The following is a 16,572-nucleotide window of genomic DNA, read 5'->3' as shown; positions in this document are numbered from 1 at the left end:
AAAAATATTTTCATTATTTTAAAAAATGCATGTTCGTTACTTAACATTTCATCTTTTTTTTTTTAATGATAACAATTCATTTTAAAAGTTTGTTTGTTTAGGTAAAAGAAAAAAAAGTTTAAAAAATAAAAATAAAAATATTTCCACAAAGTAAGAGATTTTCGATAACTATAAATTTTTTATGAATCATTCTAACAAGTATTTTTATGGTGTTTATTGATAAGTTAAAAATGAAAATAAAAGTAAAGTTGTGTTTGAAATTTTCAAAATTTAAAAGTTTCAAGTTGAATCCATCAATTTCAAAATAAAATTTTCATTTAGTATGTTTAAAACATTTGTTAATATTTCTCATATTTCATTTCTCTAATAAAATATAACATAGTAAAAATTTAATAACATATATAATTTTTTATTTAAAATAAAAATAATTATTAATAATAATAACAGATTCGTCTGATATAAAATGAACAGCTCATGTCAAAGCATAAATTAAATAATATCATATATTTTTCTGTTTAATTAAAATGAGTAATATATCCATCGAACAACAGATTAATAATAGATATGGTAAATAGATACTAACCAACAGTGAATTTGTTACTATAAACTCTCAATTTTTTCCGACTAATAAGTAACCCTTAATCAACAAGAAAAAAAGGCCTTGTTTAACGGAACGCAACTAGATCATTTACATTTACACGCATATATGGTACCAAAAAAATCACACGCATATACAATAAATAACGTATTAATATTAGGCGCGTATATAAAATAATAAAACCACTATAGCCTATGCATATATATATATATAGCCCCAAATTTGATACAGATAAATTAAGAGAAAAAAGCTCGAGAAGATCAAAGCAATTACGAAGAAGAGTTAAAGAAACATAGCTATCATATCAAGCGGTTTTGTTTAAACTGTATTTAATTCAATTATTATTGCATAGTTTATGTGATTTAGATATTTGATTTGGATGGGTCTATGTGCATCACGTAAAAACAATCATAGTGGTGGAGGATCAGTTAATTCACGAAGATGTGGATGCTTTGCGATGGTTAAGGAGCATAAGTCCAGGTTCTATATTGTTAGAAGATGTATTATGATGTTAATTTGTTGGCATAAGTATGATTAGTATTCAGATTCTTTTGGAAGCATTATTAATCTTCTTCTTCTTTTTTCTTTAATACTTTATGGTATTTTTTATGCATAATAATTCCTATTCGGCTACGCCACTTTTCTCCTTTTTCGTATTATTGGCTTAAAACCGTTGTGACAATTATAGGAAAGAAAAATTAAATTTAGGAAGTTATGAGTTTTCAAGTATATGGTGCAAAAATCAAGATATATATATAAAAGCAGTATCTAACCATAAAAGATTATGTTTACAACTACGTCCAAAGATCATTAATTAATTGTTAAATATCTGTTCAAAACTCGTTAAAGTTTGAGCTTGGAACTCAATCATTTTACACGAAAACGATGAGAACCATTATAGAATATTTGTTAGTTTTTTATTCTGTTGCTAAAATTTAGGGAATATTAGTCTTATTTTTTTCGATTTGTCCTAGTCTTTAGGAAGCAGTTTTATTTAATTAAATCTTGTAAGTGTTTCCTGAGTGGGCTATTTTATAGCTTTTCTGTTGCCATTTGTATTGGCAATTTAACAGCCTTATTGCTAATCAATAAAAATTGCAGTTTTGAGTTTCGATTATTCCATATTATTCTTACAAACCAAGGCTATTCTTGCCTCATTTATAAATTTCCTATAGTTTGCATCATAATCTGGAAAATTAGCCTCAAATATTTATAAAGCGTTCTTAGGTTGCATAGTGCCAACGGGGAACTAGCTTCCAGTTTTTACAGCTTTTACAAGCATCGGAGTTGATCATGATTACTAAATGTTGTTTTAGGATATGGTAGCAGAAAATGAGTGGAAAAAAAGATCAAAGTTTAAAATTTCAAGGAGTTGAATGCACCATTTATAAGATTAAACTTTTACTTTTAATATCTTAAAAAATACTTGTTAGTATTTCCCAAAGAAAATTGATATATATGATTGAAAAATACGTCAACACAAGATTTGATTAGTTTATGTAAAGAAAATATCAATGTTAAAAATAAAGATATATTCTTTTTTATATAATGCATCAATATCATTCATGTGAAATTTTGTATGTGGATCAATACATATTAATGTTTTGTTTAGGAAGGAAGGAATCTGGATCCAATATATATTTTCAAAAGCAGCATTTGTAACAGAATGCTAGCCTTATTGGTTTGCATACGCAAGTCCAACTGAAAGATAAGCTAAGTGTGTGTATAAGAAAACTTTGGAGCCAAGTAATGTTTAGATAACTTTGTGTGTACTGTAACTAATTCATCACACCAATTTGATGATGTTTTGCAAGCGAATTCCCTTAATAGTACTACATGGCTCTAAAAGTTGATGACTAAGTTTAAAGCTTCTGGCCATCTTAACCCCTTACATCCTCTATCACGTGCAAGAATTTATAACATCATAACATGTAACTGTCAGTATGAAAAGTTCTTTATGATCAGAAGAGTGACATGAGACAGTGATATATGATCATTAGCCAATTCGCGATATTGGGTAGCAAATACTAATTTAAAACTATCAATGTTAAGGACTTTATATTACATTCATTAATCAGAGAGTGGCAATGCCATATATTCTTTTCATAATTTCATTGATGATCATGTCAAGGATTGCAAACATACTCGATGTGTTGCAATTCACAAGTATAAGTGGAAGTACGAGAACCTTCCACAAGTTTTAGGCCTCAATACATTTGATTATATACACAAACTGAGGTTAAGGATTCTAATTCTTAGCTGTACAACACATAATTTTGCTTCATTTCTGTAACTTATGCCTCGATATATTCCTGTTGAAAAATTATCAGGAAAAGATAACCATACGTTCCTCTTCAGAACTTACCCTGTCATCACCACCTGAAAATTTCAACACATAATTATGCAACTATATAGTGAAATTAAGTAGACACAGAATTTTGTCTATTGATTTTTTTGAAGTCAAATTCTAACTATTGAAGTGGCTAGAAACAATTTTGGACATACCTAGTGCTCATGAGATGATTTACGAAGATTTTCAAGTTTGTCTCTCCATATAGCTGCAAAAGCCAGCAAACAAGCTAAAGTTATTTGATGAAACTGCCCATATTTAGGTATTCCAGCTTGCAGAAGGCCAACAGTTGTGACCTTATACTCAAAATCTGAAAAATAAAAAATATTAAATAAATACAGTCATACCGAAAAGATATTTTACCTGCGTCGTTAAATCGTTCCTGTTTGATAGCTAAATGCATATTATGCATCATACTTAGTTCTTCAGCTACCGAATCTGGACCATCTATGGGACTGTAGCAAACGAATGAAGTTCAGGCTCAAATGATATACCAAGAATGTAAAGGAGGAAACTTGCACACAGAACCTACGGTGGTAAGGACGCTACACACGACACAGTAAGACACAATAACTAGGCAATACCTGTCAAGCAATACATCATAAATAGCCTTCTTATTATGCACTCTGCCCATTCCATAACCGAGCCTTATAGCATCTGTGAAAACAATTTGTTTACTTACATATATTGGAGCCTGCACAGATCAAATATAGAATCATACAAGAGGGTTTGTATAACTTCCTGGCACAAAATGCATATTACTAAGATTTCTAAATAAGAACAGTTATGTTATAGTCTTCGGATGTTCCCCTTTCAAAAATCAATTTTTCTTAACAAATATTGGCAGGGTCACCACATAATTCATACCTTGCATCTATTTGCAACATTAATGGCATCTGACGGACGTGCATCCACACCAATAATATCACTTTTCCCTGGCTGAAGGATTTATAAAATTTGATGAGAACTTTTATAAATGAAAAATCATAATATAAAGGTATTTATCATTTAGAATTTAAAAGTTGTTAATACCTGGCTAAGGTACAATTTGGCAAAGTAAGTACTGACTACTCTCTCTGTAATTCTTACCATTAATACCTGAAAGAGTAAAATTAAGAAATACTTCTTGATAAATTACTTGACACCCAACTTCTATTTGACACTGAAAATATTACTATTACTCAACATCTTTAGAACACAAGAATTAGGACCGGAAGATTACTAAAGTGAAATTAATTGTATTTAAGAGGATCCAAATAACTATTCGAATTGCTTCTTTTTTAGTATGGTACTTGTCAAACACAAACACACAATGGGTATTGATGTTATGATCTCACATAATTTCCTTGAGAAGGATCAATGATGCAGTTAGACTACAAAAAGGTCATTAGCTAGTGTAGAATACCTTCTGATTTATTCTATGACATAGTAAATGGGTAAAGTATGATTTAGCCAGTGGTGTTGAATATTAAAATGAGAGAGATTATAATTTTTTTTTTGGGGGGGGGGGTTCTCATAGAGATAACATTTCATTGTCAAGAAGAGTTCATAAGAATCAAAAGTTCTAAAGATGGTATAATGTAGTGGAATATTTTTTGTTGCAGCTATTTGCATAAATATTACTGCCTAAACTAAACCTAACAGACAAGAATCAGAATGAGCAAAAATTATTAACAGAATAAAAAAATGGAGCAAATGGTTGAACATCCATTGTCATCAATAAAAAGTGGAAAATGCTTAGCTCCATACTTCATGGTCTAGTCTTTCAACTAGGTTATTTACAAACTGAAACCGATCCGGACAATCCTGTAATATAACCACCATTTTATAAGAATCGGTCACAAACAAAAAAAAGCATAAGTGCACAACCATTGCGATGCAGTTCAAAAATTTACCTCACTTTCTTGTTCAGCTTCAGCATCTATAAGCTTTTCAATAGCAATCTTTCCTGCAGCAACAAATAATCAAAGTTAATAAAACAAGAATTCCATAAAAACAACTGCAAAAAGTTTAATTCAAAGTCTAGTACACACAAATTTACATCATTGATGCATAGCATAATACCTACAACAATGGGCAGAACATAGTCTCCATCACAAGAAATCTTGAGAAAAATTGTGGGATTCTGAAAACGCTGTAGAAAGCCTTGTCTGAATAAATGGTTATTATCCGTTCTTGATGAGGTGGGCGATTTCCATTGTAACTCAGGTTGAAAACGGTGTCTCCACATACGATAGTGTGTGATTGTTTCTGCGCTAGTTTAAGTAATTAAAATTTCAGGGATTCATACACATGATGGATAGATACCTAAATGATCAAATCAAAAGAACAAGTTACTACAATAGACACTACTGTAACATCATTTCCAAACTCTCAAAAAAATAATAATACATCTTGTATTAATAGAAATCAGAATTATAAAAATCAGTTAAGAGTTTTTTTTCTTCCTTAAAGAACCTAAGGGCGAAGCCCAGACACATACTAAATGCAAAGAAGTGGGGTATCGCAGATCTGAATCTGAACCTCACTATATCAAATATCCCCGCAATCTTTTATATATGAGATACACTTAGGGAACAAAAGTTAGTTAGAGTTAGTAGGTAGTTTGTTTGTTAATTCTCCACTAACTCTATATATAGAGAATCTCAACATGTGTATTATTCATTTAGTATATTTCTCGTTCAATCAATACATGATTTAATTTCATTTTGTTTTATTTTCTCTCTTTCTCAGGCTCTACCATGTAATAACACCGACACTTCTGATTACCGACACTTCAGATCAAAGACGTAGAGTGTCTGACACATGTAGGTGTAAGATGCGACACATATAGTTCCATTCAATTACATACTTCTATTTCTCAAAATGATTATTGTGGCGACGTATCTGTATCAGTGCCATTTCTATATACTTCGTTGATAATAATACATAGTTAATTAAAAGGAGAAAAAAATGATACGCTAATCAATGCTTCAATGTATTGGATTTATTTATACATATATAGAAACATGATGAACTATGTAACAGAAATTGGAATATTGTAGAAAATATAAAGCATGCGAGTGGAGCTAAAAAAGAAAGAGAAAGAACATAGTGAGAAAGAAAGAAGACCTGAGAGAAGGAGAGAAGCTTCGAGAAAATCGTTGTTGTTATTGTTGTTGTTATGAAGATCGCCGAAACTGGATCTGCTGCGAGATGAATTACATGAAATGAGGATGGATTTGGCTTTGCGGAAGCAACAGCGACGGGAACGGAGAGGAGGGAGCTGAAGTGGAGAGAAATCGAAGGAGAGGGAGCGGGAGGTGGTGGCATTTGTGTGATCGGCGGTGGTGACGGAGCCGACGCCGGTGAGCGGTTGGATGCTGAATCGAGATCTAAGCATTTTGTATAACGAAGCTTGGTAAGAAGACGAAGATGAAGATGAAGATGCGAAAAAGCTTAAAGGTAGATTGGTGGTTGGTTTGATTGATATGAACGAATGAAACGTTCAGAAGACAAAGCTAGAAAGAAAGCGTATGGTGGTGAATGAAATTAATGTGTATAATCTTTTTTTGATAAAATAATGCATTTTTTTATTAAAAAAGTTTTAGGAGGAAGAAATGATATCTCACACAAAGTATATTTATTGATTATACTTTATAATGTTTTTGTTATTAATTGGTTAGTTTTTTTCACCAAAGGATGATTGTGGTATTTTAACGTTGAATATATTAAAATCATAAATATATTTTAATATTTTTAAAAAATAATTTTATGAACTAAAATAACTTATAAAAATATATTTAAAGATTAGATTAATTAATTAAGTACACATTTAAATATCTAAATAAAATATATGAATTTATTTGTTATACAACATTATTATCAAAAAAATTATATAAAGATATATTACAACTATTTATGAAGATGAGTCAAATATTTATACTAATCTAATAATGGTGATGTTTGTTTAGATTTGTTTTTTTAATTTCCATATATAAAAAGTACTATTGCAACAAAACTGACATGACTGTTTTGTTTTTTGTTTTTTTGGATCAAAATTGGTTAGTTGATGGCATGTCAATTTTGAAGTTGGGTTTATTTGATGTTATGAATGAATTGGTATAATCGATTTGATAGAGTTTTAAAAAAAGAGATGACGAGGCATCTCACACGCTACACTACAATAGGGAGATTCGTTTCTAGGCTTTCTTTGCTTTTTATCGCATTCACGCACCAAGTTCTTGCTTGTTTTAAGAAAATAGTAATAATAATAATAGTAAGGAATTAAAATATATGAATTTAATAACTATAAGCTATCCTCTCTCTTCTTGGAAAGAAACCAAAAAAGCAAAAACTTATCTGCTTATTTTATTGTGAAGTCCAACGTGGTCTTCGTGACAATAATTAAAAATTAAAACTTGATCTCTAAATCGAGCTTTGATTTTATCTTCTTTGTTATTTTATTTTCAAATTGAGCAGTTATAAATTTACAATAATATCATTCACTTAGAGTTTTAATTGATGAGAAGTGGTCAAATTAAATGGTATAATGTCAAATTTTATTGTTTGATTTTAAAAAAATAAAATAATTTATGCAAAATAAATAAATAAAATAGAGTATAGTGGAATCCATTCTATTAAATACCACTCATTTATCTATTTTTTTATTTCTCCCATTTATCATATATCCAATAAAATAGAAAATTAATTATATTCCATTATAAAATATTCAAACAATAGTGCAACTCCAACTAGCAATATAGAAATGGAAACAAAAAAATATGATGACCCCACAAAGATATTTCGACTTTAATGATGTTGATGTTTCTTTTTGCTACTGGTTTCCACGTAAAATAATATGCATAGCAGGAATACATCACATTTATTACTTTTAAAGAATATATGTGATTTCATTGGGCATGTTTTTCTTTCTTTTTCGGTGGAAACTGTTCTACTTTCCTATCACATTTTGAATATAAATTTTAATATAATACAATACCATTCATGTCCTAAAGCTATAGTTTCCATATGCTGAAGGACTGCTACTACCTGCCATGCAAAACTTAGCAAGGGCTATTCTTCATTTGTTAGTCCAAATCTTCAAAAGATGTATTGTTTCTTTGCTCGATCTGTTGCGCATTTCTAGCGCGTCTTTGAGGCCGCTTCAACAACTTGATTATCTCATATATTCTGACACTTTGACCAGAGTAAAGGCAAAGGTCAAGTGGAGTTAAACCATCCTGAGACAAATAAGAGAGAAATTGAATCTCATTTGAATATGTAAAAGAATTTGAACACTCAATCACTGTTTAATGGTTTTTCTAATTTTATAACTAAACAATAGACGAAATGTTACTATATGCATATACCGACTGACACTGAGTTGAACAAAACTATAGGCTCCACAGAGATTTTAAACAAAAACAAAATATTCATCAATCACAGCTCAAACAACGGAATCAATCAAGCCTTATCACTCATCAATGAGGTCTGAGGTTGGCTAATTGACGGCGTCATGTTCTATCAAAATTCAAAAACCAATATTTCAATAAAACTATTAATCTTTTGATACAAGCTAGGGATTGGCTATGTAAAAGTTCAGCAAGGAAACAAGAGATTGGCAAAGTTTAATGATTCCTAAATAACATTTGAAAGTTTTTCTTCAACAACCGATATGTTTTTTTATGACTTTTAGAAAGACTTGTGTGGTTAAAGGGTGATTCTCGTGTAAGTATCTCAATTTCAAAGTTGAAATCACCTAAGACCTAACTAATTCTGGAGGAAGAGGCAGACCTTCTAAATCAATGTTCTAAAAACTGGACCAAACTGGCAGATTGAACTGCGAACCGGCTGGTTTGATCGCGGTTGTATTGTAGTATGATTGAACCAGGTTGATTCAGCCGGTTTTCCTGTTTTGCATTCTTTTTACTTTTTAAATTATTTATTTATTTAGTTGTCATTCGGTTGAACTAATTGAACCATGACCCGGAGGTCTCACAAGTTCAACCTCTGGTCTGGTATAAAACAGTGTTCTATCTACCACACAAGGTTCTCTACTTCTCTTACATAGATAGATTAATATAGGAAATCAATATACAATTACCTTGTTTTTTAATGTCTTATCAGCACCTTTAATCAGCAGAAGCCTCACTACATCAGTTCTCTGAGTTTGAACAGCAAGATGTAATGGTGTCCAGCCATCCTGAGACAAAGAGCAAATGAATTATGTTTTCAAACAGTGCTCCACAAAAACAAAGGTAGATAAGCTAAGTATTGAAACAATTGAGCTTACATTATCCTGAAGATTTATATTGACATTATACAACAAGAGTACTTTAATTGTCGGGATCGAAGCCGTTTGTACAGCATAGTGCATCAATGTGGCCCCGTCCTGTTTCCGGCACATAAACGACAAAGTAAATGCATAAAATATAAAAAATGCCAACAAGTAACTACGGCTATAAATATTTACTATATGCTATTAAAAAAATTAAGATGTAATAATAACAGCATTGAATTTTCAATGAGAACATGAAGAGCAAAAAATATAAATTTCAGAAGAAAGTCAACAAATAAAGGCACGGGTATGCAACTACAACAGCACAACGCACAATTAAGTAATTTTTTACTCACATTATCTTGTACAAAGGGATTGGCTGAGTTTCTCAGGAGATGATTGGTTATGGCGTGCTTTTTTCCAATTATCGCTTTGTAAAGAGCAGTCAAACCATCCTAGAAAAAGTAAAAAAAATCACAGTAGTTTCAATAGAGGATTTTCCACATTTTAATCTTCCATGTAAAAGTGAGTACTCATGTACCTTATCCATAACATTAATATCAATGTCGTGCTTCAACAAAGATTCTACAAGGAAAAATTCCCCGCCTGCAGCAAGTGTGTGGAGAGGAAGCCATTTATCCTAAAAAAATAAATATTGAGATTATTCACAGCGAGTGAATACCCTTTCCCTTACACTCTTATCATGATTCCAACATTGAAAAATTGCAGCAATGTTTCTTAGCTAAGATTACTCAACAACAACAGATTACTCAAAAGATGCAGCAACTACTAAGATTACTCGACAACAACGTCAATGGTAGAAAAATAATTACTTCAACATCAAAATGAAGGAAAACTAAAGAGTTTTTTCTTTGTCAATAACACTAAGAATATAATGACAATGATGTTGAAATATCAGTCATTGTTCATCAGGCATTGAATACTTACTGAAGTAGCAACTGCCAAGTCTGGCTTTCGCTTACTCAACAAAGCCTTCTCCTCTCTGGTAAACAACTTAGGACGACCTATTCACGCAAGCATGAAAAATGAAAAGAAAATTCCAACATTTAACAAATCATATATATATGCAATCAATGAGAAGCAGCAGTGAGTAAAAGGAAGATCTTTCAAAATTCAACCATCACTGAATAAAATGATCCATCTAATCCCAATTGAATTTCCCTGTTTATATCACTATCTGTTAAGTACCATAGGGTGTGAAGTAGCACAAATTAAGAGCAAATTTGGACAAACTTCTCCAAAACCACTTAATGTAAAGAGAAATATAAAAAAAATCTTACAATAACTACATGTTTTTAATACAATAGCTTCTTACATAAATTAAAATTTGCTCTATATCTCAATTTTTTCATAAGCTCTCATTTAACTTTTCAATAAACGCCGGTAAACTCATAAGGATTTTTCTCCATAAATTTACTCTAACTAAGAATCTCCCATAAATTATAAGCACATCCAAACCACACTTAGTTGTAAAAAAGTTCATACATCACCAAGGAAGTGAATTTTCACGCATTAGTACATATTGCAAATTACCAGAACTTATCTATCAGAAGCAGCAATCATAATAATCCTCAACAACATCCACACAAACAAAAACAAAACAAAAAAAGAAGACAAATATCACAGTTTTAAAACATGACAGATACCAAATTACCTTCAGTTCCCTTAACAGCAATATCATAACTCTCACTGTTCAAAAACTCAGTAACATCCTCCAAACCTCTCCCATAAACAGCCCACCTAGGATTCCTAGCCTCAACACGTTCATCACCAGACCCATCACTCAATTTACCTTCTATCTCTTCCTCCTCATTCTCATTCTCAGCAAAACTAAAACTTGGAGGCTTATCAAGAACCAAAGGTTTCAACTGAGCCAATTTAGCTTCTTTAAAAGCCTTATAATCATTCAAATTCATATCCCTCAAAGGAACCAACCCTCTTTTCTTCTTCAAAACCTTACTATTGAACTCAATTTCCTGTGCTATCTTACGCCTCTCTTTCTTCGTTATGTTTATCTCTGCTTGAACTTCTCTCCACTTATCAGGAACCAAATTTTCGGACTCAGTAGCTGAAACTTTTTTCTTCTTCTTTTTGTTTGAAATGATTTTTGTTTTGTTGTCTACTAGGTTTTCGGAAGAATTGGGAAAAATGGGGTCTTCGAAAATGCCTTCTTCGAAAACGAGACAATCTCCAATGACGTGTTCTTCGGTGTCGTCGGTTTGGTTTGATGAGGAGAGGGAGTTGTGGAGGTTGAAGATTCTGGGGAATTTGAGAGATTGAAAAGATTGGAACTTGCGGGGTGTGGGAGAAGAAGGAAAGGAGGAGAAGAAGAGTGTGTGAGGTTGAGGATTATGCACAACTGTCGAAAAATTGAACATTGTTGTTGATGATGATGATGATGCTGTTGCAGTTGCTAAAGTTCGGTCAATAATAATAACCCAAAACTTTTCTGTTTCTCAGTTTTTATATAGCCCTTCTACTTTTCTAGTTCTCTTGTAAAATAGTTGGTTCTTTATTTGTGATTTTGAAATTTATAACAAATTTTTTAAGTTTTATTTGAAGATAATTTCTTATAAAAAATTGAATAATGTAGGATTAACTCGTCATTTAAATTTAAATAAAAAATCATCTATAAAAAGAATAAAAACAAAAAAACTATTTGAAATTATATTAAGGGATTATAAATTACTTTGCCTGCTTTTTATTATTATAGAAAGTGTTTTCTTATAGAATAAAATTTGGTTTTGGTTTTCTCTAAAGCCTATCTCAATTTGCTACATGTGTGATAAAAAAAACCTATGATCGGTAGTATATTATTGGTCTTATCCTAATGAACCCTTAAAATACAACACATCTAAACATTTTGTTGTAAAAGAAATGGTTTTCTGTGCACAGATGACAAAATAATGGTTTGCTGATGGTTCTTATTGTTTTGATGTAATTTATATGTAATATTTGGTAAATTGGATTCATAAAATGGACATTGTATTTTAAGAACTAATCATTGTTATTATCATCCATTTATTTAAAGACATTGCGTTATAAAATACAGTACAATCCATCAATAGAAAATATAATTTTTTTATATATAATTTAATTAACATTGTTAAATTGTTCAATTAGAAATATAAAATTGCAATAAAATTTTAAAAGTTACGAATTGAATTCCATTACATCAATAAATAACTTCAAATGCACAATAATTTTATTCCCCAATCAAATAATTAAAAAATAATAATATAACACCCCAAATGCAATACGTATGTAGAGTAAATACCCAATACAATAGAGTAATTTATTTACTTTAAGTGTAGTAATTGTACAGTGATGGATTGATTGAGATCGTACATGTAATGATTTCATAGTTTTATTGGTTTAGGAAAAGAGAATGTTATTAAAAAAATTATGTTCACAAGTGATTCAGTTTGCTACTGCTTTTATTTCGTTGAAATATATATAATCTTAAAATTTTCAAACTTTAGTTTTTTGGACACAAATAATCCCTCCCGAAATGACACTCTTTGCCGTAATGCTTGCAATTGTGCACTTTTTTGGTGTCATCTCTATCTATTCAAGGAGTGTAGGACAAGCATTACATAACTAGATCAATAAAAAAATATAATCGAAGAGTTACAGCCACGAAATTGTTGTTTAAACTCTTTTCCAAAACACGCATACTCTTACAGGTATATAGGCCTAATCTTACAGTCGAAGTACCATACCAATTACACAGTTTTTGCTTTCACTCTTCAAATGTCAAAACAAACTAATGTAAAATATCACCTAGGCCCACGAGCATACCTCCTATCTGGGCTACCATATTGGGGATAAGGAGGTGGTGACCTAGACATGTCCCTCCTATATCTTCCACCGTAGGGAGAGTGCCTTGGTGAAATATCCCTCCCACCTCGATATGGTGGTGAGCGCCTTGGAGACCTCCGATATTGATAATCATCACGACCAGGTCCACCCCTATGCCTTCCCCGGTCACCACGATAACCTTGATACCAACAGAAGATGGAGTTTGGTAAGATTTCATAAAACAAACAATAAATTAAATTCAAAATCAAAAGAAGTGTCTCAAACTAACCATCGTCTCTGGTATTTTTCAGCCCAAGATAGTGCCCAGGTGTGGGAGTTCTTGGTCGCTTTCTCCGTGACTGAAATATTATAGAGAAACTTAATTCTAAGAATTTTGTTGATGTAAAACAAACTGCACCAACCATCCAACACTGAAAGTAAAACAGATTGAATATTCTGATATCCTACATGCCATTGTAAATTGTTAAAAAGCAAACACTTTCATATTATACTGAGAGCCATTTAAAAAAAGTTTCATTAACATAAAGAGCCTAGTTTGTAAAAGTGGTAAAAAAGTTATATCCACACACTAATGATCAATGCCAGGTGTGAGATACCATAAAATCCTGATTAGAAAGTTGTTGATAATGTCCGTTGTTAAGTTGAGAGTTGAAAGTGAATGCTGAGGTTGTAAAGTTGTTGAACAATATAGTTGCTAATGTTTAGTTGATCAGACGCATTTGATTAGCTGTTTAAGCTTGCCAATGATCAAGTTCAAGTTGTTTCACTAAAGTTGACATGGATGAACTGATCATCTTTGATTGCTGCCAACATAGCTGATGCAATGCATTCTGAATGTAACCACAAAACTTTCAAGTCAAGAAGAAAGAAAAGCACAAGTGTTTCCTCAACTACCAGTTAATCAAAAAACACATTACCCGCTCTACAGTGATATAGCGACCCTCTAAAACAGATTGATTGAGGTACTTGACACAGCGGCTTGCATCCTCAACAGATTCCATAGTAACAAACCCAAAACCACGAGAAATACGCGTACGGGGCTCCACCACAAGAAAACATGAAGCAACCTAACAAAGTAAACAACTCATGACAGCCATTCAGAGATTTGAGGATCACTACTGAGGCAAACTCTGATGATTATTCAGTGAAAAAGGAGACAAAACAATATGAAACTCACCTTTCCTTCTGTAGAGAAATGCTCCTCCAGGTCTTTCTCAGTGACTCTTGAAGATAGGCCAGTCACATAGAGTGTATCCCCAGCATTCCTGGAACAAAATTGAAGATATTAAAGGTTCCTAACACAGCATCACTAAACCAAACCACAGAGGCACAGTTGACCACCAGCAGAAGTAATTAAAAAATGTAGATTTAATCTTTCAATCAAAGTATTATAACCAGATGCAGGTAAAATTGACTAACCTATCAGGACTTCTTGTTCTTGATCTGAACAATGAACAACGAACAACCAGTCATTAACAATGAAGGACAAAGAGAGAGTATCAAAGGAAAAAACAGCATGCACTGTAAAAGGAATAAAATGGAAAAACAAAGCTCGAATGGGAGACCATAATTGCAATTAACCTGCCACGACTTCTCGAGGGGGATCTAGGCCTTTGCCTTTCAAGAGATCTTGATCGGGACCTAGGCCTTTGCTTTTCAAGAGACCTTGACCGAGACCTAGGAATTTGTCTTTCTAGAGATCTTGACGGAGAGCTAGGCACCTTCCTTTCAAGGGATCTTGACCGAGATCTAGGCCTCTCCCTTTCAAGCGATCTTGACATCGACCTAGGCCTCTCCCTTTCAAGGGATCTTGACTGAGACCTAGGCATTTCCCTTTCAAGGGATCTTGACGGAGATCTAGACCTGGATCTTGATCTTGCCGGAGACCTAGACCTGGATCTTGACTGAGCCCTCCATGGGGAAGGAGACCTTGAATACCTGAAGAATTCCATCATAACCAGAAAAAAATAGCTTCTCAAAGGGGGCACAATCAACAAAGGTTATCAAAATTGAAAAACAGAGAAAATTAATTTACTTTAACCTAAAATTTAAAGGTGACAAATTTCTATTACGTAGAATTTTGTTATGAAATCTAAAAATATCAAAGACAAAATCATCCATCTCATTTTCAAGTGAACTCTTGCACGAAAACTCATTCAAAAAACACATAATTCAATTCACAATGAATTCTAAAGTTTCATTCAATTTTGCGTCAAAGTTCCAAACACATAAATGAAGATAATCGCTACGACAGTAATTGATCATTATAACTTCCGTAATCAATTAGAGTTTTAGGGTTACCTTCTTACTGGAGAATCCGACTGCAATAAATTGGGGGAAAAACAAGAAAATGTTAGATAATCTCCGACAGCAATCAAATAGGAAGATAGAATTCAGATAGAGAAGTTACCATTTGCACGAGCTACGAACTTCAAGTGTGAAGAGCGATGGAGAAGAAAGCAACGGGTACGAAAGAGTTAGGGTTTTTGTCAAATGCAGTTTTTTAACAAGTTGGCTTTGGAATTTTGCGGTTTTCTAATTCTTATATCCCATTTTTGTCCTTGGAGCTGTAATTGTAATTCCAAAACTGGGCCGGAGCGATATATATTATTACAAGAAGGCCCTCATTCAATTTTATTTTACCCCATACTATTAGATATTTATTAGATTGTCAAAATTATTATCATTTATATAATTTCAACATTTTCATTTTTTTTAAGCTTTTTAAAAAAATTATATTTTAAAAGTTTCACATTCATCTAAAATTTTAAAAAAAATTTAAAATTTTTGCGAAAATTGTATTTCAAAAGTTTCATATTCATCCATATTTTTATAAAAAATATGGTTTTTTCGTACTATAGAAAGTCAGAGATAAACGTAATAGAGTGAGTGATAGATTTCTCTAAGAAGAGTTGTCATGAACTAATTAATAAGTCTAACTATTAGTTAGTTAACTAATTACATTTGTTAGTTGTTTTTAGTGAGTAATTAGGTTTGTTAGTTGTTCTTATTAACTATTAAGTCTTATTTTATTGATGTAATCACCGTTCTCGTTATGAATACTATTTTTATATTTATATTTTTAGGTTTATATCAACAAGAGTAACAAGTGTAAAAAATATCATTGATGCATATCAAAGTAAATCACTTTTTACCAATTTCTTTTCTTTTTTAGGAAAACCACATTAATTTTTGTAGATTTATTTTTTACAATAGATCAAATGAGAAGTATCTTCTCGTACATTCTTTATGTTAACTATATGAATCAATAGAGAAAAGGTGGAAGAAGAAATGAGACTAGAGTTTCATTCCAATTGCAAGAATACATAAGTAAAGTATAAATACTAAATCCTTAAAAGACTAAACTACCTTTAATATCTTAAATAAGCCCAATAGCATATAAGTCCAATAAACTATTATATGATATATCTTCTCAAATTCATAATGCATTAACATGAAGAAAATTTTACCCTGTACCCCCATTTTTATACCTGTACCCCCATAATTTTTTGAAAATGCCAA

The 16,572-nt window shown here is 31.7% G+C and overlaps 3 protein-coding genes and 1 long non-coding RNA gene across 6 annotated transcripts; 1 reads left to right on the top strand and 3 right to left on the bottom strand.

The window, feature by feature from the left end:
• Positions 1-656: 656 nt before the first annotated feature.
• LOC140919052 (uncharacterized) lies at positions 657-6,391 on the top strand. Its single transcript, XR_012161687.1, has 2 exons — positions 657-1,078; positions 5,682-6,391. It is a non-coding gene; the product is annotated as an uncharacterized lncRNA (long non-coding RNA).
• LOC101491508 (bifunctional nuclease 2) lies at positions 2,638-6,330 on the bottom strand. Of its 3 annotated transcripts, none has more exons than XM_004512130.4 (10): positions 6,060-6,330; positions 5,013-5,198; positions 4,844-4,896; positions 4,698-4,754; positions 3,981-4,046; positions 3,816-3,887; positions 3,533-3,642; positions 3,312-3,403; positions 3,104-3,156; positions 2,638-2,977 (listed from the first exon to the last, which is right to left on the bottom strand). In XM_004512130.4, exons 1-9 carry the CDS (start codon positions 6,328-6,330, stop codon positions 3,104-3,106), a joined length of 960 nt encoding a protein of 319 aa, XP_004512187.1. In that variant the 3' UTR covers positions 2,638-2,977. The 3 variants fall into 3 exon arrangements, with proteins under 3 accessions (XP_004512187.1, XP_004512188.1, XP_073220655.1); XM_004512131.4 differs by having other exon boundaries at positions 5,013-5,255; positions 6,060-6,198; XM_073364554.1 differs by lacking the exon at positions 5,013-5,198.
• Positions 6,392-7,692: 1,301 nt separating the features above from the next.
• Positions 7,693-11,725, bottom strand: LOC101491196 (ankyrin repeat domain-containing protein, chloroplastic). The gene is made up of 7 exons (XM_004512129.4): positions 10,883-11,725; positions 10,156-10,232; positions 9,749-9,847; positions 9,564-9,662; positions 9,223-9,321; positions 9,034-9,132; positions 7,693-8,170 (listed from the first exon to the last, which is right to left on the bottom strand). Exons 1-7 carry the CDS (start codon positions 11,604-11,606, stop codon positions 8,018-8,020), a joined length of 1,350 nt encoding a protein of 449 aa, XP_004512186.1. The 5' UTR covers positions 11,607-11,725; the 3' UTR covers positions 7,693-8,017.
• Positions 11,726-12,820: 1,095 nt separating this feature from the next.
• Positions 12,821-15,602, bottom strand: LOC101490553 (uncharacterized). The gene is made up of 8 exons (XM_004512127.4): positions 15,461-15,602; positions 15,352-15,371; positions 14,632-14,988; positions 14,470-14,493; positions 14,228-14,315; positions 13,968-14,117; positions 13,319-13,388; positions 12,821-13,228 (listed from the first exon to the last, which is right to left on the bottom strand). The coding sequence occupies exons 1-8, from the start codon at positions 15,461-15,463 to the stop codon at positions 13,008-13,010; spliced, it is 933 nt and encodes a 310-aa protein (XP_004512184.1). The 5' UTR covers positions 15,464-15,602; the 3' UTR covers positions 12,821-13,007.
• Positions 15,603-16,572: the final 970 nt, after the last annotated feature.

Source organism: Cicer arietinum, chromosome 8, assembly GCF_000331145.2.
Source record: "Cicer arietinum cultivar CDC Frontier isolate Library 1 chromosome 8, Cicar.CDCFrontier_v2.0, whole genome shotgun sequence".
NCBI lineage: Eukaryota > Viridiplantae > Streptophyta > Magnoliopsida > Fabales > Fabaceae > Cicer > Cicer arietinum.
The sequence above is the reverse complement of the archived record's forward strand: the minus strand, read 5'-3'. Positions and strand labels throughout refer to the sequence as shown.

What these genes read in the sequence shown, in the direction of transcription:
- LOC101491508 (XM_004512130.4), bottom strand. Translation starts at nt 6,330, where the DNA reads ATGCTTAGATCTCGATTCAGCATCCAACCGCTCACCGGCGTCGGCTCC. An exon ending in TGTTCTGCCCATTGTTGTAG is followed by an intron (nt 4,897 to 5,012) that starts GTATTATGCTAT and finishes TTGTTGCTGCAG; the next exon opens with GAAAGATTGCTATTGAAAAG. An exon ending in TATGATGTATTGCTTGACAG is followed by an intron (nt 3,404 to 3,532) that starts GTATTGCCTAGT and finishes CGTTTGCTACAG; the next exon opens with TCCCATAGATGGTCCAGATT.
- LOC101491196 (XM_004512129.4), bottom strand. Translation starts at nt 11,606, where the DNA reads ATGTTCAATTTTTCGACAGTTGTGCATAATCCTCAACCTCACACACTC. An exon ending in ATATTAATGTTATGGATAAG is followed by an intron (nt 9,663 to 9,748) that starts GTACATGAGTAC and finishes TACTTTTTCTAG; the next exon opens with GATGGTTTGACTGCTCTTTA. An exon ending in ATATAAATCTTCAGGATAAT is followed by an intron (nt 9,133 to 9,222) that starts GTAAGCTCAATT and finishes TCTTTGTCTCAG; the next exon opens with GATGGCTGGACACCATTACA.
- LOC101490553 (XM_004512127.4), bottom strand. An exon ending in GCTATATCACTGTAGAGCGG is followed by an intron (nt 13,389 to 13,967) that starts GTAATGTGTTTT and finishes ATAATATTTCAG; the next exon opens with TCACGGAGAAAGCGACCAAG. An exon ending in GAAAAATACCAGAGACGATG is followed by an intron (nt 13,229 to 13,318) that starts GTTAGTTTGAGA and finishes GTTGGTATCAAG; the next exon opens with GTTATCGTGGTGACCGGGGA.